Genomic DNA, 21972 nt, shown 5'->3' on the forward strand with positions numbered 1-21972 from the left:
AAAGATGGCGGAGGAGTAGGGGACCCTATTCCAACCTGTCCCCAGAATTGAGCTGGGTATCTACCAGACCACTCTGAACACCCACGAAATCAGCCTGAGATGTAAGAAGATAGGCCTGGATCTCTACAAACAGAATATTGCAGGCAGTTGGTTTCGAGGTACGAAGCAGGGAGCCGTGATTCCACGGGCAGATATCGGAAGATAAACGGCAGAGGGAGGGAGTCATGGGGATCCTGCACCGCCGGTGAGCGACAGCCTCGCATGCTGGGGACGGGCACAGACTCGAAGACCGGTAACCACGGGGAAAGGACTTTAGGGCAGCACCCTTGACTGAAACCCAGAGCAGCAGGGCTGTGCGTGCAAACTGGGAGTACCTGACGGTTTGAGAAGCACAAAGGGCAGAGACATGCCCCGACCTGGAGGTGAGGATTGGGAGTGCTGCTGAGGGGCGCACAACCCAGGACGCCGCAGTTTATAGCAGCATGGACAGAAACGGAGACAGTGCGGCCTGGAGAGCTCACTGAAGAACAGACTGCGGTCTCTCTGCTCTGAGGCAGAGGGTTGGAAACGGTCTCTTCTGCTCTGACTCTTGGAAAAGATGCAGAAAGCCACCAGGGAAAGCCGCCAGAGAACAAAAGCCCCCCAAAAACGGTTTTCACTGAGTCCATCCCCTGCCAAGAGGGCAGGGCAACTCTGCCCAAACAGGGTTGCCTGAGTAACAGCACGGCAGGCCCCTCCCCCAGAAGACAGGCTGGGAGAACAAGAGGAGAGCAACCCTAAGGTCCCTATAAAACAGGTGCATCTTGCTTGGGTTGTGGTCAATAATTTGGACTCTGTACATTCCCTCAACCACCCCTCAACAAAATGACAAGGAGGAGGAACCCCCAAAATAGGAAAGACTCAGAGACTGTGACTTCTGCCACAGATTTACAAATGGATACAGATATATAACCAAGATGTCGGAGATGGAATTCAGGGTAGCAATTGTGAAGATAATAGCCAGAATGGAGAAATCGATTAATGGCAACATAGAGTCTCTAAGGGCAGAAATGAAAGCTGAACTGGCAGAATTTAAAAATGCTATCAATGAGATCCAATCCAATCTAGATAATCTAACAGTTAGGGTAAGGGAGGCAGAAGAATGAATTATGATCTAGAAGAACCAATTAATAGACAAGAAGGAAAAAGAGGAGGCCAGGGAAAAACAATTCAAAATCCATGAAAACAGAATCAGAGAAATAAGTAACACCATGAAACGTTCCAATGTCAGAATTATTGGGATCCCTGAGGGGGTGGAGAGAGTGAGAGAGGACTAGAAGATATATTTGAGCAAATCATAGCTGAGAACTTCCCTAATCTGGGGAATGAAACAAACATTCGAGTCCTAGAGGCAGAGAGAACCCCTCCCAAGATCAAGGAAAACAGGCCAATGCCCTGGCATGTAATAGTAAAGCTCGCAAATCTTAGAACCAAGGAAACCATCTTAGGGCAGTTAGGGGGATGAGATTCCTTATGTACGGAGGGAGGAACATCAGAATAACGTCAGACCTATCCACAGAGACCTGGCAAGCCAGAAAGGCCTGGCAAGACATATTCAGGGTACTAAACAAGAAGAACATGCAGCCAAGAATACTTTATCCGGCAAGGCTGTCATTTAGAATGGATGGAGAGATGCAGAACTTCCAAGACCAGCAGAAACTGAAAGAATATGTGACCGGCCCTGCAAGAAATATTAAGGGGGGTTCTATAAAAGGAGAAAGACCCCAAGAGTGATATACAACAGAAATTTACAGGGACAATCTATAAAAACAACGTCTTCACAGGCAACATGATGACAACTAATTCATATCTTTCAATAATCACTCTCAACGTGAACAGCCCAAATGCTCCCATAAAATGGCACACGTTTGCAGATTGGATTAAAAAAACAGGACCCATCCATATGCTGTCTACAAGAGACTCATTTTGAACCTAAAGATACATCCAGACTGAAAGTGAAGGGATGGAGTTCCATCTTCCATGCTAATTAATGGACCTGAAAGAAAACTGGGGTAGCAATTCTTATATCACACAAATTAGATTTTAAGCTAAAGACTGTAGTTAGAGACACAGAAGGACACTATATCATTCTTAAAGGGTCTATCCAACAAGAAAATCTAACAATTGTAAATATCTATGCCCCCAACATGGGAGCAGCCATCTACATAAGCCAACTGTTAACCAAAATAAAGAGTCATATTGATAACAATACGTTAATTGTAGGAGACCTCAATACTCCACTTTCAGCAATAGACAGATCATCTAAGCAGAAAATGCACAAAGAAACAAGAGCTTTGAATGACACACTTGACCAGATGGACCTCATAGATATATACAGAACATTCCACCCTAATGCAACAGAATACTCATTCTTCTCAAGCGCTCATGGAACTTTCTCCATAATAGACCATATACTGGGTCACAAATCAGGTCTCAGCTGAGAGCAAAAGATTGAGATTATTCCCTGCATATTCTCAGACCACAATGCTCTAAAACTGGAACTCAATCACAAGAAAAAATTTGGCAGAAATTCAAACACTTGGAAGCTAAAGACCTCTCTGCTCAAGAATGTTTGGGTTAACCAGGAAATCAAAGAAGAACTTAAACAGTTCATGGAAACCAATGAGAACGAAAACACATCAGTCCAAAACCTATGGGATACTGCAAAGGTGGTCCTAACGGGGAAATACAAGGCCATCCAAGCCTTACTCAAAAAAATAGAAAAAGCCCAAATTCACCAACTAATTCTACACCTTAAAGAAACAGAGTAAAAGCAACAAACATTAGCCACACACTAGAAGAGAAATAATTAAGATTAGAGCAGAGATCAATGAATTAGGAACCAGAAACACAGTAGAGCAGATCAACGAAACTAGAAGCTGGTTCTTTGAAAGAATTAATAAGATCGATAAACCAATGGCCGGACTTATACAAAAGAAAGGAGAAAGGACTCAAATTAATAAAATTATGAATGAAAGGGGAGAGATCACGACTAACACAAAAGAAATAGAAACAATTATTAGAAATTATTATCAACAACTATATGCCCATAAGCTGAGCAATCTGGATGAAATGGATGCCTTCCTGGAAACCTATAAACTCCCAAGACTGAAACAGGAAGAAATTGACAACCTGAATAGGCCAATAACCGGTAACAAGATTGAAGCAGTGATCAAAAACCTCCCAAAAAACAAGAGTCCAGGACCTGATGGATTCCCTGGGGAATTCTACCAAACATTCAAAGAAGAAATAATACCTATTCTACTGAAGCTGTTTCAAAAAACAGAAACAGAAGGAAAGCTTCCAGACTCATTCTATGAGGCCAGCATTACCTTAATCCCCAAACCAGGCAAAGACCCCATCAAAAAGGAGAATTTTAGACTGATATCCCTGAGGAATATGGATTCCAAAATTCTCAACAAAATCCTAGCTAATAGGATCCAACAATACATTAAAGGGATCATCCACCACGACCAATTGGGATTTATCCCTGAGATGCAAGGGTGGTTCAACATTCGCAAATCAATCAATGTGATAGAACACATTAATAAGAGGAGAGAGAAGAACCATACAGTCTTCTCAATTGATGCAGAAAAGCATTTGACAAAATGCAGCATCCTTTCCTGATTAAAACTCTTCAGAGTATAGGGATAGAGGGAACATTCCTCAAGTTCATAAAATCCATCTATGAAAAACCCACAGCTAATATCATCCTCAATGAGGAGAAGCTGAGAGCCTTTCCCTTAAGATCAGGAACATGTCAAGGGTGCCCACTCTTGCCAATATTGTTCAATACAGTACTAGAAGTCCTAGCAACAGCAATCAGACAACAGAAAGAAATAAAACATATTCAAATTGGCAAAGAAGAAGTCAAACTCTCTCTATATGCAGATGAAATGATACTTCATGTGGAAAACCCAAAAGACTCTACCCCCAAATTACTAGAACTCATCCAGCAATTCAGTAATGTGGCAGGATACAAAATCAATGCACAGAAATCAGTTGCTTTCTTATACACTAACAACGCAACTGTAGAAAGAGAAATTAGAGAAACGATTCCATTTACAACAGCACCAAAAACCATAAGATACCTCGGAATGAACCTAACCAAAGAGGTAAAGGATCTATACTCTAGAAACTACAGAACACTCATGAAAGAATTGAAGAAGACACAAAAAGATGGAAAAATATTTCATGCTCATGGATCAGAAGAAAAAACATTGTTAAAATGTCTATGCTACCCAGAGCAATCTATACCTTCAACGCCATCCCAATCAAAATTCCAATGACATTTTTCAAAGTGCTGGAACAAACAATCCTAAAATTTGTATGGAATCAGAAAAGACCCCAAATCACCAAGGAAATGTTGAAAAAGAAAAACAAAGCTGGGGGCATGACGTTGCCTGATTTCAAGCTATATTGCAAAGCAGTGATCACCGAGACAGCATGGTACTGGCACAAAAACAGACATATAGATCAATGGAACTAGCCCAGATATGGACCCTCAACTCTATGGTCAAATCATCTTTGACAAAGCAGGAAAAAATATGCAATGGGAAAAAGACAGTCTCTTCAATAAATTGTGCTGGGAAAATTGGACAGCTATATACAGAAGAATGAAACTCAACCATTCTCTAACACCATACACAAAGATAAACTCAAAATGGATGAAAGACCTCAATGTGAGACAGGAATCCATCAAAATCCTAGAGGAGAACATAGGCAGTAACCTCTTTGACATCACCCACAGCAACTTCTTTCAAGATACATCTCCAAAGGCTGGTGAAACAAAAGCAAAAATGAACTTTTGGGACTTCATCAAGATAAAAAGCTTCTGCACAGCAAAGGAAACAGTCACGTGCTCGCTTCGGCAGCACATATACAAAGGAAACAGTCAACAAAACAAAGAGGCAACCCACAAAGGGAGAAGATATTTGCAAATGACACTACAGATAAAGGGCTGGTATCCAAAATCTATAAAGAACTTCTCAAACTCAACACCCAAAAAACAAATAAGTCAAAAAGTGGGCAGAAGATATGAAAAGACACTTCTCTGAAGAAGACATACAAATCCTAACAGACACATGAAAAAATGTTCATCATCATTAGCCATCAGGGAAATCCAAATCAAAACCACACTGAGATACCACCTTACACCAGTTAGAATGCCAAAAATGGACAGGGAAAGAAACAACAAATGTTGGAGAGGTTGTGGAGAAAGGGGAACCCTCTTACACTATTGGTGGGAATGCAAGTTGGTACAGCCACTTTGGAAAACAGTGTGGAGGTGCCTCAAAAATTAAAAAATAGAGCTACCCTATGACCCAGCAATTGCACTACTGGGTATTTACCCCAAAGACACAGATGGAGTGAAAAGAAGAGCCATATGCACCCCAATGTTCATAGCAGCAATGTCCGCAATAGCCAAACTGTGGAAAGAGCCAAGATGCCCTTCAACAGATGAATGGATAAAGAAGATGTGGTCCATATATACAATGGAATATTACTCAGCCATCAGAAAAGATGAATACCCAACTTTTACATCAACATGGATGGGACTGGAGGAGATTATGCTAAGTGAAATAAGTCAAGCAGAGAAAGTCAATTATCATATGGTTTCCCTTATTTGTGGAACATAAGGAATAGCATGGAGGACATTAGGAGAAGGAAGGTAAAAATGAAGGGGGGATAACGGAGGGAGAGACGAACCATGAGAGACTGAGGGTTTTAGAGGGGAGAGGGGTGGGGGGATGGGTTAACCCAGTGATGGGTATTAAGGAGGGCATGTACTGCATGGAGCACTGGGTGTTACACGAAAACAATGAATCGTGGATCACTACATCAAAAATTAATGATGTATTGTATGGTGATGGGCATAACATAATAAAATAAATTAAAAAAAAAGTTTTTATTGTCTGAGAGTCTTTGCCCCATTAGTAAGGGGGCAATTTACTTTTTTCTTGTAACCTTAATTTATAACTCTAATATTTCACCTTTTTCTCCTAGGTCAGAGAAAAAAAAAGAAAAAAAAATACAGGTTTTTTTTTTCTTTCCCTATAACTAAGGCAGTAAATTTTTTAAAAGTCCATCAAAATCTTCACTTTTATTTATTTATTTTTTTGCAAGAACATTTCAGGGATGATGACATAACCTCTAAAGATTGGATGTTTCTCATGATGTTAGTGCCCTTTGATGATCTCTACCCTGATATTTCATTAGGGGTTGCAAAATAATGATATTGTAATTCTATTATAGGTATTTCATTAGGGGTTACAAAATAATGATATTGTAATTCTATTATACCTTCTTTAGTCTAAGAACAACTTACTTCATCAATTATTTGGTTATCCTGTCTTACAGTTCATACAGGAAAGGTAGAGTAACAGATATTTTTTTCTCTTTTACTAATCAGTTTTTGAAATGATACATCGGTTCCCCATTAACTAATCCCCTAATCCAAAGGTTAAGATTGCTATTGTATTTTGACTATCATCATGAATGCATGGATTTAAACTCATTTGATGTGTTTTAATCCATTACGGTTATTTTTCTCATTTATGCTCTAATTGTCCTGTCTTTAACCGGAAGAAGCCTCTTCAAGTTGGCTCCTGAGTCCTGTTAATATCTAGGTAGAGATTATCAAAGGCCACTAACATCATGAGAAACATCTAACCTTTGGAAGCTATATCATCATTCCTGAAGTGTTCTTGCAAAAAAAAAAAAAAAAAAGAGTCTGTGGCCTTTAACAGTTTTCTCTCTTTCTGCTATAACAAGAGGCACTGTATCATCTTGTGCTTTTTTTTTTTTTTTCCCTGATCCGTACTTGTAATAAGCCACTTGTACAAGGAATCCTGGTTTCTTATAGTGGTAAACATTATGTAGAGACCAGTATCAGGTATTCCATAGGGGTGCTCTGTGGGAATTGCAGGTTTTCTTCAAACAAATAATGGGCAAGGGAGTGGGGAGAGGGAGAGGGGGAGGGGGAGGGGAGAGAGAGAGAGAGAGAGAGAGAGAGAGAGAGAGAGAGAGAAGCAGGAACTACAAATTAAAAGAGACCTAAGAGACCAAACTAATAACAAAATTATAAGAGGACAAATTCCAAAAAAATACTAGATATTTGATGGTTTTAAGTAGTTATTATTAAATTTTGAGGTATTGCTATCATTGCCATTCTTTTAAAAGAACTCTTTTCTTTTAGAGATGCACATTACAGTATGTATAGATGTATTAATATTATGTTTGGATTTGACTAAAAAATCTTGGGGATGAGGAATGAATAGGGTGGTATAGATGAAATAAGATTAGCCATCAGCTCATTATATTATTCTATCTACTTTTGTATGCTTCAAAATTTCCAAAACAAAAAGTTAAAAAAACTATTTTGACACAGTCAGCTTCATATAATATTTAAAAATGGAAGTTAAAACTAGTTTTAACTGTCATATATGCATATTTGTGCTTGAGTGATAGAGATATTTGATTAATAAGAGTTGAGAAGCACTGATTACTGATTAGGTAGAAAGATTACATTATCAAGAACATTCAAAAATGATTTTAATAAAAGCTAGAGTTAGAAACATGATTAAACCTATAATCACGTTAATGATTAAAACATTCTAATGACTACTCTGATGAAAGGAGAAAGAAAGAAGCAATGTTGAGAAACTCTGAGAAGTCTGTGGGAAGTTAACAGAACAATCTAACAAGACCCACTTAATACTCTTTTAATAAAGGGCATACTATGAGTGGAGTTTGGAAATGCATAATTAACTATATGAGGAATAAGTATGGCTCTCTTTTATATTATAATACCTTATGCAAAAAAAAATCATACAATTCAAATAGTAAAAGTGTTTAGCCAACTCTGACCTACAGGGCCAATGATGGGTAGAACAAAGATCTAGAAGATCAAGGTCAGTAAGATAGGAAGTTTTTTTCCAGATGATGGAAACTATGCCATGTAGTAGGGGTGGCAAACTGACAGTTCTTCCAGCATCAGGAAGAAATGAATGCCTGAGCCTGCACTGTGCATGGGGGGCGGGGGCGGTGGTAACCAGGGGAGAGCATGTGTCCATTATCTGACAGGTACAGTTGCTATTCAAGGACAAAAGCACCTTGTTATTAGTTCTTTTGATTACTTTAAGAGAAGCCGGAAACTGGTAGTTTTACAAAAAATCTCCTGGTAATAAATTATAAAGATAATTAATGAGTGTCAACACCTCCCAAAGTGAAAGGCCCACCAATCTGGCCAAGACGTCTGTAAACCACCTGTTTGCAATCTGTGCTATATTGTATAAGAATTGTAAAACTTGCTGCCCTAAAGAAATTTGCAATTATCTAGGGTAATGCTGTTCATGGTTGGTGTGCATGAGGATAAACTAGCAAGCTTGATCAAATGCAAATTCCTGAACCTCATCACAGAGAATCTTATTCAGTGATCCTCCAGTGCATCCCAGAAAGCTGAAATTTTGATTGCCACTTAGGTCACTTCGAAGCATGGGTCCATGATCCACAGTTTGTAAATCATCAGGTTAGGGAAACCATAAATATTGTATTTTGAGAAATCTAAGACAATATGTAAGTTCAGAGTAAGACAATATTGGTAGAGGCTATAACTGTGAGTAAAGCCCCATGGGTAGAAGACTAATGAGAATGTGAGTCATAAAGGATGAAGGCACGGAGCCTTGAAATTGTAAGGCATACCTGTGATGGCAAAGTGTAAGGTAATCACAGAACTGGTAATCATAAGCAACAAATGTTGACCAGTGTAAGGTAATCATAGCAACAAACTGTCCAGTAGGCTTGAGATTTCAAAACTGTAAATACTTTCTTAAAAAGTGCTTGATGCTGACTTTTCCCAGCTGAAATATATAAGAAAAAATACCACAATCTCTAAGGAGAATGGGAACTGTTAGCAAACATGTGCTCTAAGGTCAAGTAATCACTCAACTTATAAGTGGCCATGCAAGAAAAGAAGAAATAGGGTGCCTGGGTGGCTCAGATGGTTAAGCGTCTGCCTTCGGCTCAGGTCATGATCCCAGGGTCCTGGGATCGAGTCCCGCATCGGGCTCTCTGCTCCTTGGGAGCCTGCTTCTCCCTCTGCCTCTCTCTCTCTGTCTCCCATGAATAAATAAATAAAATCTTTAAAAAAAAAAAGAAAAGAAGAAATATATTCCATAATATTCCAAAGGTTCATCAAAAGTCATGATCATTCTGTGATAGTCACTAACTTATTATCACTTATAATTGTTCTGAGTGATATCTAATTCAGATAGAGACGTAGTTAAGAAAAGGGTGAGTGTGTGAGAATTTGTGAGAATGTGTGTGTTGGCTATGTTTATATGGGCTTACATTCATTATTTTTTGAACTGAGATGTAGAAGCAAATTTTGTTAAAATCCAGTGATTCAGTGACATCTATAAACAACACTTGCTCATTCCATTGGGGAATTATGGAAACAGCTATATATGCAAGAAAGCCATCAAAATCAATTTACTGTTGTTAATGGTACAACACACGGTATGTTTTTGCTTCATTAATGTCTATTATTTGCTTTCCAGTAATGGACTAGCTGCTTTCAAAGACTGAATACAGGTCAGATTACATTCTGTGGGAGGTCTCAAAAGCAAGGTAATGGTGGTAAAGTATTCAAAATTTCTTATGTATCAATATTTGCATATTTCTAATAAAAATAATGTACAGACTTCTTTTAGCTTTTATACCAATAGTGTGCTTCACTCTGCTCTATGCCAACTGCTAAAAAGACATTCTGCTGTAGTGAGTGCTCACAGCTTAACTCACAGAAGATTAGCTGCCATTCTGCTAAGTGTCTTATTCTGCATTTCTTTTGTTATCTGGGCAGTGTCATTTACTACCACACTACCCAACGTCTAGCCTTGAAAAGAAGTATTCAGTAGGCAAGAGCTAGTGCTGATGGATGGCCAAAAAGGAGTTTCTCTCAAGATATGCCATAACCTAAAAGCAATCGAATAATGTGTACATTATCTTGGTGGTTCTTACAATGGGGATGAGGAAGGGTGGATGGTCTTAGAAATAAAGAGAATTTAATGTCACTTTCATGTTACCTGAGCAGAGTGAAAATATAATAAAATGGTAAAACAATATTCCAAACCCACTGCAGTGATCCAGGAATGTAACAAAAGGCAGAACACTCTATTAAGATGTTCGTGGAAGGGGGATCATTTCCCCAAAATATGTGCTATTGGTATATCTAAGACATTTCCTAGTTACCTATGTGATCCCAAATGCATTTCAAGGCACACAGTTTTAAAAAAGTCACAAACTCCAAGGAAAATGAGAACTGTTAGGAAATATATGCTCTAAATGGAGCATGGCTTGTCACAAAGGGATGTGGCTGTTTGTAGAAAACTGTGGGAAGAAAGCAAAGGTAAGGATAGAACCGAGCAAAGTGAGGGGCCATCTGGGTGGCTGTCAGTTAAGCATCCGACTGTTGGTTTTGGTTCAGGTCATGATCTCAGGGTCATGAGATTGAGCCCCACATCAGGCTCAGTGTGGAGTCTGCTTGAGATTCTCCCTCTTCCCCTGCTCTCTCTCTCTGAAATAAATAAATAAAATCTTAAAAAAAAAAAAAAAAGAAGTGAGCAAAGTGAAGGGTGGCTCTGCCCATGGCACAACTGAGGTTGAAACCTGTTAGATGCCCTCTGGTTCTAAGTTCCTAGAGTCATTATGAGATCTGTATGTGTGTGCATATACATCTGCAGGCATACACGTACCATCTATCTACTCTCTACTTACAGTTCTTAAGAATGTTATGTAGTTTAGACAATAAGGAGGGAAGCAACTCTTTGCCCATCTCTTTTCTCTCTTCCAGCCAAGAAAGTTAGAGCTTCTACCTTCTAAGTTACCTCACATTTTACAGATGTGAAATCCTATTATTACAAAATATGCCCTTATTTTAAAATGTTAGCTATACAAATAATGCACTCAAACAAAAAATCTGAAAGCCAAGTATACTCAAATTTACCAAAGTAATATTAAAATTGAACATAGTGTGTTTATGAGTCTAAGACTAAGTCTAAACTCTGATGATATGTCAGAGTTATTAAAAATGCCGCAGCCTGTACTCTGGCTGCTCAGACCCACTAGAGCAGAGGGCCCATGTAGGGCCCATATATATATGTTTCATCACTGATTCTGCTCCACAGAAGAAACCCTACTACAAAATACCAGTTTTTTGGGTTTCTTTTAAATCATCTGTTATTCTTCAGCACAAATAAAACTGATATATTATGAAAAAATGTGTTTAATGCAAACATTAAATAAATGATTTATTTAGAGTATTTGAATGAATGAAATACGATTCAGGAGCTGTGAAAGTGGTCCACAGTAACATCTTTGGCAGAATCAAAGGCATGCAAGAGAAGAATTTAAAGGAGAACAAAAAAAGCAAAGAGAGGGGCAGGTATTGGTATTCAGGTAACCAGATGAAGTTACAATATTCAACTGATGATCAAAACAATAATGCTGGGTCATCTAATAAAATGTATATCTCTCACATGGCTACACATCAATTATCTAGAAAATTCATTTATAAAGAAATAGTTTCTTACTTTCCATTTCATACAAGGAAGCTTTGAGCTACCGGGACTACTTAAAATTTGTGCCAGCTCCTACAGCAAGAGCACTGAAGAGCTGGGTGAGGGCTCTCAGCCGCTGCACATACTGCCTCCTGCCTGTGAAGCAGGTGGGAGGGAGGAGGAGAAAGAGGAAAAGGAGAAGGGATGAAGAAACAGGGAGGTGGGAGGAGGCTAGAAGTGACCTTCTGATGAAGGCAGCACGGAAAGCCTCTTGAGTGCCCTCTGCCTCAGCTACTGACCGGTCTCTAGCACACCAGCCTGCTGGTGTGCAGGGTCTGCGTGCAGGACACCAGCGACACTCCCCTCAACTGTATCCTCCATAAAACCCGTCTGTGTCTGCCTGCCTCTCAGCACACTCTTTGCTGCTTTTTAAATTCATCAGCAAAGACAGATCTGTGATGAGAGCTGATCTGTTGCAAGGGAAATATGTGAGTTATTTGCCATTAGCATTGAGATTTGAACAAGGACATTCTGTGGCAATGCCCTAACCCAAAGGCATAGAGTTCATGCTCAGAAGATCTTCTCAGGTAGGCAGGAGGAAGACAGAGCACACCTAAGACCTCACCCTTTAATTAATCCAACCTTTTAGAGTAATAGCTGTTTGTATTTTTAAATTTCTTTACAAACTATAAAATGTCTTTATTTGACCCCCCTACAATCCTATGAGGGTAATATTTTCCTGTTTCACAGGTGAAGAACCCAACTCAGAGATTCTAGAGATAGGGTTCATAGGTGCAAAGCGAAGACTTGAATGCAGGTGTTGTGACTCCAGATACAATGCTCCTCCCATAACTGCTGTCCTAGGCATGGAGGTAAGCCTAAAGGCCCAAGGTGCAGCCAGTTGAAGACCAAACACCAAGTTGCTATTGTTAATGGGATAAAGCTGACAAGAAATATAGTGTGGTTAGATATAGGTTAGGGATAACCTATTACTACGAAGTAGTGGTAATGAATTTATGGTTATTTTTTCAGTACAACCAAATCCAGAAAGTTATTTTCAGAATCAAAATAAAGTTTTTGTTTTTGTTCTTGTCTTCCCCACTCCTTCCAGGCTTACTGACAAACACCAAAGGCAGCAAGGTCTGTCTGCAACACACCAAAGCCAAACTACTTACAGACTTGTAGTGATGACACAGTGTCAGGAACCTACAGGACTAGTTTGCGTCAATAACCCCAGCTGAAAAATATTTCAGAGCATCCTATGGTATCCCTTTTATTTCAGTTTTTTACCTATTTGCTGGATAGGTTAACACACAGAAATTCTGTGTAAAAACTGTGGTGGGAATCCTCCACATTATGTGTCTTTGAGCCTGCACAGGATGCTTATTTGATTGGAGTTGGTTGCTAAAGGCCTAAATCAGAGTTCAGTCCATAGGACGGACCAGTTTCCTTCTTTTTCAAGATCCATTTTTTCTCTCTTAATCCCTGCCAAGCATGTCATGCAAATGTGGTATTTGCGGTAAGGGCCGCTTGCACGAGGCAGGACGACTGCGGCATAAACGCGTGGCCGCCACTGGGGGCGCTCTGTGCCCCTGGCCTCCAAGTGCGTCCTGACACTGGAAACACTAATGTCGCCTGGGAACTTGCGAAAAACACAGATGCTCCTACCCCAGACCTATCGAGTCAGAAGCAGTCATCTGTGCTTTGACCAGCCCTCCACGTGACCTTTGTCAGCTGAGGTTTGAGAACTACTACTCTAGGTTGATCACAAGAGAGCATTAACTTCAAATCTGAAAGATGCTATTTTCAATCATACTGGTGTACTGCAAAATTTGCATGGAAATATGATTCCTTACCGCATGCCCACATATCCACTGGCTTTCCATAAGGATCTTTACGTAGAACTTCTGGAGAAAGATAGCCGGGTGTGCCAGCAAAACCTAGGGAAAACGAAAGTTAATGAGTCAGAGTTGATTTGACAAAACAAATGTGAAATGGGAAACTAAGGAAGAAAACATTTTTGGGACTTTTTAATCTGATTATCTGTTTGTCAAAATAAAACAAGGCCTAAAATAATCTACACTAGTTTCTCTCTATAGCAGTATCAACACTAATCTGCTTTGTAGCTTATTAGAAAAAAATGCATTTTTTTCCCCAGATATGAAGGCTACTCTATTATGCTATATAGTCAGCATGTATACTTAAGTCTATCTGGTTAGCAGTTCTTATTCTCACTTACTTATGCAGGATTTGAAACTAAAGCTGTGAAGGGAATCAGAACGTATCACCCCAAAATATGCCATTGTGGCATACTGATTATTTTTAGCTGAAGGCAACTGAGAATCAGTAGATGTATGACAGGCTCTTTAATCTTCTCCCTTCTACCTAAAAGTAGGGCATAAAATTTTTTGTGAAAAAGGTGCCCTCCCTGTACCAGGAAGGAGAGAACATTCCTGGCATGGGAAATGGTGCCAAGAGGGATCTATACAAACCAACCTTACTAAAATAACCTTGATCTTCCATTAGTTTCCCTATGTGTTTCCTCATTATTTCCCCACAATTTAATGTCCTGAAGCCAAACCCCCTTTTTCCTTTGTCTTGTCAAATCTCCATAATTTATCACTCTTTGTTAAAATGGGATATAAGTCCCTTGGAATGGCCTTTCTTCAGGTCTTCATTTTTTTTCTAGAAAGGCCTCTGTGTGTATATAAAGTTAAAATATTAACATCAAAAAAATTGTATGCTTTTCTCCTGTTCATCAGTCTTTTGTCAGTTCGACTCACAAGCCCCAGTCACGGACCTAAGAGGGGAGAGAACGTCTTTCCTCCCCTATACCTGAAAAGAAATAGGGAGAAATTTGAAGATAGGGTTAGAACCTTCCAAGAGATGATAGTTACCATGATACCGACATAATTTTATTATGAGAAGCATTCACCTATAAAACAAAAGGACAAAAACATAGACCCTAAGTAAATATTTTTGAAAGTAAGGTAGTCTATGGGGTGGGGATGGGGCTGAGAGTAACTGAAGATTTCACCAGGAGAAGGAATAAGCCCTAAATATATCAAAGAGATTGCTGTGTACTAATAAATAGTCAGTGTGTACTTATAACTGTCAACTAAAGAGAAGACTCAGGATAAATCACTAATGAACAAGTATCAACTAGAATCTGAAGAGAGAGAGATGTGGTAAGAGAAACTAGATGGCAAAATAAAGTTTCATTATTGTATAAATCAGTGTAAACTCCAACGAGGTATGCTTAAATAACAATCAATTTAGAGCTAGAACCTAGAGTGACATTTTTCTTCTTATTTCTGAAAATAATAGCTTTCAAATAAAAATAGCTACTTTTAAAAAGACCCAAAATAACTATTTGGAAGTTTTCTATAAAGGCACACTTGAAAACTGGAAACATTTCTTTAAAAGGATATGTAATCAGGAATTCCTCTGACCACAAATCACTGAAGAAGCTCATTATATATTTAATGGGATTCAAAGTGCCCAAGAAAGGAGCTTTTTCTTCCCATTTTTCAAACTTATTAAGAACAAACAATGTGCAAAAACAAGTATATATATGTATATATATATATATAAAAACAAGTATATATATGTGTGTGTGTGTATATATATATATATATATATATATATATATATATATGTATAATAGCATGGTTATTCCTCTGAACAAAATTACCTTGGAAAGTGAGGCAAAGGATTGTGGATTTTAACCCCTATGCCCCCTGTATTACTTTTCCTTTCCTTTGTTGTAGAGGAAGATGGAGTGGACAGTGAGAGGGGACTCCAAGAAAAGATGCCTGTACTGTAGTTTAAGCTTCACATGCACCACAGTAGGTCTACCTCTGTTCTCAAACTTCACTTAAAGGAAGCATTTACTTGATTTACTTGACAGTTGTGAGATGAAAGAATTCCTGAGTAATCATGGTGGTCCCATTACCTAAAGTGTGAGGATTCCATCAAGGAGTGATGTGAAGTGCGCTAATTCCAAGGTACGGATGGGCGTAAGAGTTCTAAAGAGCTACTGGTATGCCACACCCGCTCTCAGTCCAATGGTCTCTTTCTAACTCCTCCCAAGTTGAGACAGACAAAGGAACCCAATGAGAAACCAATGTCCAATTCCAGATTGAAGACCATGTTCCTAACCCACACTTTAAGACCCTTTATCTCCCAGTTCCCCTTCATTCATCCAACATGATTTCTTTCTACCCTTGAGCATTTGACCTGGTTAATTTTTTTAAGGTCTCTTGAAAACAGACTTCTCATTCTTGCCCTTGATGTTACTTTTTCTGTTCCTTGAAGCCTCAATTTCCATCTCTACCTTTTCTCTAACAGAGAGTTGGCTCTAAATTATTTCCATTTAGAGATCTCCTTAGCTAACTACAATTCTCAGTGGTCCCTCCTTACTTCGGATTTTGACTACCTTTTTTTTTTTTATGCATTTTTTAAATTTTATTCTTATGTTAATCCCCATACATTACATCATTAGTTTTAGATGAAGTGTTCCATGATTCATTGTTTGTGCACAACACCCAGTGCTCAATGCAGAATGTGCCCTCCTCAATACCCACCACCAGGCTAACCCATCCTCCCACCCCCCTCCCATTGACTACCTTTTTATATACAATCTATAACCTCCTATCTAGAATTAGTAAACCTTAATATAGGTCTTAAATATCTTAGAATACATTTCCTAGAGGAGGAAATGTTAATGATATTTCGTTTAGGTAGAAAAGATAAAGAACTCACTATGTGACTAAGAAATGAAAAGGTAATTTTACATGTAAATTATTACAAACCTTTTCTGGAGATTGAAATGCTTAGAGAACACCATCACGTTCATTCTTTAATTTCATATAATTACCACTTGAGCAGTCAGTGGGGTCCTTACTCCTATTGAAACATACTCTAAATGTATAAACATTAAGGAACTGTGAACTGTGCAATGTGTTCTCATGAATACCAAAATACTGAGGGTAAGACAGATAAAACCTTCTTTAGCAGGAGATTAAACTCATAAGAATCTCATTTATCATGATATATGCTATAAACAGGGAAACTAATGAGAGCTTGCTTTCTTTAGAGATAGTATGTGCTTCTCACTCTGAAAAACCAATAGGAATATCAGAACAGATCAAAAACAAAACATAATTACTTACTGTTGGGAACGTCCATTGCATTAAAAAAAAAACCCTCAATATTTTATTGAGACATAATAGCAATCAAGCAAAGCAATTACTCCATGAAGGAAAATGGTGGTAGTTATCCTTTTTTCCTAGCAGCAACAAAGAACTAGAAATATACTGCAAACACTGCTTCCAATCCCACAGGAGAAATGGGCTATATTTTGATATTTCTCTTTGGTAAATTTTCTTTTCTTTTTTTTTTTTTAAAAGATTTTATTTATTTATTTGAGAGAGAATGAGAGAGAGCACATGAGAGGGGGGAGGGTCAGAGGGAGAAGCAGACACCCTGCCGAGCAGGGAGCCCGATGCGGGACTCGATCCAGGGACTCCAGGATCATGACCTGAGCCGAAGGCAGTCGCCCAACCAACTGAGCCACCCAGACGCCCTCTTTGGTAAATTTTCTAGCCATCTTAACAAGTGTAGTGACACAGGGTGTTACTTCTAGCATTTTTGGCTAGTAATCAAATAGATCAAGGCTAGGAAGACAGAAGAAATTATCATGAGAAAAAGAAACATTTAGACTTAAAAATGAGAAAAAACACAATAAGCAGCTTCTATAAGCCTTGTGTAGTTTTATTTTTCTTATTTGTAGTGGACCTCTTATATTTATTAAAATAAAATTGAGCAAAAGCCTGAAATTCTGGCATTATATGTAATGAAGAAAGAGTTCTGCTCTTGTCTTAAAATAACTTATTTTATTAAAATAAAAGAGCTCCCTAAAAAAAAATAAATAAATAAAATAAAATAAAATAAAATAAAAGGGCTCCCCTCCCCATCACTGATAATACATTTTAAGAGACCAAATTAATCAGTCAAGGGTGATGGACATTAAAGAGGGCACTTGATGTAATGAGCACTGGGTGTTACATGCAACTGATGAATCACTAAGCTCTACCCCTGAAATTAGTAATACACTATAATGTTAATTAACTTTAAATAAAAAAATAATCAAATATATGAGACTATTATGGTAGATATGAATAAATATCAAATCAAGTCACTCATACTAAAACATTCTTTTACTTTAAAATCTATGATATATCTGGTAGTACACCCAAAAGATAAATAGTATATCACATGCCTCCTTTTCCTCAGGTAGGTTACCATGAGGATTCACTTGCATATAATAAGCTGAAAATAAGCTAAAGAAGAAAAGAAAAAGAAAAAAAAAAAAACAACTTGTGCATTCTCTTAAGCTTATAAACTATGTTTTTTCTACATTTTTTGAAATGCGGAATTTTCTTAGGACTTAAAATGCCCCTCTTAAAAGTCGTTATTCTAATAGATATCTTAGCAAGAACATAACTGTTATAGCATCACACTGAAGAAGAAATGGGGATTTTATTCCCAATTTGTCATTCTTTCTCTGGAGTCAGATGACTTTTAGAAATAAATGATTACAAGTTTGTGTACTTTTATTTGGATGCTATTGCTTTCACCAACTTGATATTTGGTTTTTCACTCACTGATCTGCTCAACAACTTTCACTGAGCAGGCAAAGAACTGTGGCATTGTGTTTCATGCCAAGATGGTTTTGAAAACTTATTCAACATCTTTCGTAGCCCAGGCATATTCCTATGGACTCGTAACAGTCTTGCAAAGAAGTGTTTATTATCACTGCTTACAAAAGAGAACATGGACCTTACAGAGTTAAAGTGACTTGCCCAATATTTTACAACTATTAAGAATCAGACCCAGGATATAAGTTTGGGCATTCTAATTCAAAAAGCAGAATTTTTTCTACTATACACAACCTTGCCCTCAAGCAGCCTGTCTAGCACAGGAGATAAAACACAGAGGTGAAAAACATGGGAGATTTAAGGTGCTCAATTATATCACACCTTTATACACCAAGCCAAGTTGCTGATGTTAATTTGCGGCCTTGACTCTGATAATAAGGCTTGTCTTGTTCCTAATATCCTATCATCACCTCTACCCAGTTCTGGCAATTAGATCCCTAGCCTAAGTCCTATTTTGGTGTCCTGCTTCATACCCTGGGTCTTGTGAAGCAGACGGGACTAGATGGCACTAGAGTGCAACCTCTGGGGCTTTGATTTCCTCTAAACGGACTTCCTTAGAGTTCAGAGTCACTGTCTGTTCTACATGTTATCTGGAATTTGCTTGCTCTTGCATACTCCTTAGTTCAAGCTGTCATCACGCATAATTTGAACTACTGTATTAGCCTAACTGGTCCCCTGCCTTCAGAGTAAGTATCCTTAAGCCACCCTCTGCATTGTTACGTACAACATCATTATATAACATAAACCCAATTATGTCCTTCCCTACTTAAAATTTTTCACAGGATTCTTGAAACTTCTAGGGTAAAAGCCAAATCCTTCAAAAACACATAAAATCCTTTCCCACCTAATCAACTACCACTCATCCCAGTATAGCTATATCAAATTTCTTGCTATTCCATAAATAGAAACAGTAGATCCATGCCTCTGAGGTTTTGCATGTGCTGATCCCTCTGTTTGGCATTTATCTCCTTGCATGTTAGTGAACAAATTCTCATTCACCCATTAGGGAAGCAGAAGCACTACCCCATCACCAAAACTTTCCCCAGAATTTCATACTTGTGTTGTGCTCCAGAGCACCTTCATGCATGCCTCTGTTAAGATGTTCCCACACTACATGGTAAATAGTTACTGATACAGAAGTGTCAGTATCTTGAGGGGCAGGACCTCCTGCTTAATTTAAGCATCCCCATTTATTATTCTGCCCATCTCTGTGATAGCCTTCCTACTTTCTGTTGGACCTCAACTCCAAAGTTACCATATATTCTTTATCTGTGTCAACTGTGCCCTTACCCAGGATACAAAGATGCCTCTGAATCTCCAATTTACAGTACTTATTCTAGGTCCTACCTTCTTTCAGTGTGCATTTAAGAGGAACAAGCTTATTCATATGGCAAAATATGACAAACCAAATGCCAAGTTTGGAGATACTAAATTCATCTGGTGGGTGAGGAGAGACTTAATGTAAATGGTGGTATTAAGCTTAGGAGGAATTGTGGACAAGGCTAACAGTCAGGTACTACTGAAACAGGACAGGAAGCAGAAAATGAGGTCCTAAATTAAGCTGCCTGTAGAGGAGAAGGCTGCCACACCACCCACTCCCACTTATTAGCTGGGGGCTCTGTGCACACCTTAGATTTAGGAAAACACGGAAAGTTTTTGCATATAAAATGAAAGAAGTAAGCACTTTTTGAGTGCTCTTTCTGTTTGCTGTTGTTGTTCAGAGGAAAAGCAATTAGAAGTGAAGGGCATTTAAAAATGATCTAACCTCAATACACTGAAAGTCAGAAAAGAAGTAAGATAGAGGCTTGGGGAGAGGTTATATTTTGGGAGACTACATGGAAAAAAAATGGGTCAGTACTCGGAAATGGCAAAAACAGGGGCATAAAAAAAAGAAACAGTGAATAAAATAACCCAGTTGGATAAATACTGAAACAATACACAAGCCTGGTTAGAAGTGCTCTAATTTAAACTTAAGAGTTAATTTCTTTCTTAATTGTAAAGAAATAGACGTTTCATGAAAAGAAATTTCAAAATTATGAAAATTTTATTTTTTTATTTTTATTTTTTTTAACTATTTTATTTATTTATTTTTAAAGATTTTATTTATTTGACAGAGAGAGAACAAGCAGAGGGAGAGAGAGGGAGAAGCAGGTTCCCTGCTGAGCAAGGAGCCCTATGTGGGACTCGATCCCAGGACCCTGGGATCATGACCTGGGCCGAAGGCAGCCGCTTAACCAACTGAGCCACCCAGGCATCCCAAAATTATCAAAATTTTAGAGTGGAAACTGGCAGTGTGAAGAAACAGAAGATAATGTTCATCCAGATACCTGGATGCTATATACACACATATATATGCTATAATATTTTTAAACTTTAATTTGTTAGCTACAAATTATGTGGAAATATTCTGTATTTCCTGAGTCCCTACTATTTACACAGCAGTTTTTGGCATCAAGTAAGGTTCTATGTGAACAGTCATTTTCTCTTAAGAAGTCCTCTTTCAACAATGCAACCCTCCCTATTAATTCTTAGTACAGGATCCATTTTCTCACTCATGTTTTAAGAAAAAGTTTACATGTTACTTCTCTCCTATTAATATTTTCTCTTAAATTATTTTTAGAGTATATACCTTTTAATGTCAGTAAAATTAAATGCTTCAAAGGTCTAATGTCTTCAGTTTAGTCAGGCTGTTGTTAGAAGTAACATTTCTGTCTTATTTTGGCTGGGAAGCGGGTTATGATGAGCCAGAATAGAATGAGCAGCATGAAGTAGAGAGAAGCCCTACTCACCAAACCACGCCTGCTGGTCTCCTTGAACTTCTATGGCTAAGCCAAAGTCTGCCAGTTTCACAGCTGCTCCCTTGGATTTGCTAGCTAAAAGCAAATTCTCAGGCTTTATTTAGAAAGAAAAAAAGAGAATGAAGTGAGAACCTATTTTAAGTGACTATTCAAAACTAACAACATTTTGTAAGATTAGGGGGAAAAAAAGTCATGCACTGTCCTCTTTCGCGGAGACTGTCATTCCTAAATCCCAGGGAAAATATGGTTAGAAAAATGATTAAAAATTATCATGTGTGCAGGCTTCAGACAGATGCATAAATGTACTAGAGAGATACGGGGAGGAAGAGAGAATACACTTGGGGAGAGATCAAATGAACGGAAGCACCTGTCTTGACCTGCTCACATGCTTCCAAGGGCTGCTGAGGTCCAGAATTGGCCATGGACATTGACTTAGAAGCCTAATAGAGCACAGACATTTTCAGCAGAAGGAAACTTGGCAAAATGATAACAAGAGTTGGACCAATCTACAGACATTTGGCAAATGAAACTGTGCAAATTAAATCCTAGTTGACTTCAAGAGTTTGGACCCAAATGTAGTCATTTTGATTCCTCAATGTTTCCAAACAATTTCTGTACAAATTTTGGAGTCTTATTCTGAATTACGTATTAAATTGCTGTCTTTAAGAATCTGTTTATTCTTAAAAGCAGAAAGAGTGTACTATTTGCCAAATGTTATAGTTAGCTTTTTTTTTCTTTATAAGCCAGTTTTTTAAAACATAATTTATATGTCTACAAAGTGTGATTCAAAGCATTCCTTATATATTTGTTCTCACATCTTGGAATACTATAACAAAGATACATTTTCATTTTCTT

At 38.2% G+C, this 21972-nt stretch overlaps 1 protein-coding gene across 14 annotated transcripts in view; it reads right to left on the bottom strand.

The window, feature by feature from the left end:
* CAMK2D (calcium/calmodulin dependent protein kinase II delta) overlaps positions 1-21972 on the bottom strand; it is a 326597-nt gene that overhangs the window by 69657 nt on the left and 234968 nt on the right. For all 14 annotated transcript variants that reach the window (XM_045880546.3, XM_045880545.3, XM_045880547.3 and 11 more), the window contains exons 7-8: positions 21109-21211; positions 13454-13537 (exon numbers count right to left, since the gene is read on the bottom strand). In XM_045880546.3, coding sequence (XP_045736502.1) covers positions 13454-13537; positions 21109-21211 — 187 coding nt within the window. The remainder of the gene's footprint in view (positions 1-13453; positions 13538-21108; positions 21212-21972) is intronic.

This window comes from Mirounga angustirostris, unplaced genomic scaffold, assembly GCF_029215605.1.
Source record: "Mirounga angustirostris isolate CCGP_5_RB_7025 unplaced genomic scaffold, mMirAng1.0.hap1 SCAF_2, whole genome shotgun sequence".
Classification (NCBI taxonomy): Eukaryota; Metazoa; Chordata; class Mammalia; order Carnivora; family Phocidae; genus Mirounga; species Mirounga angustirostris.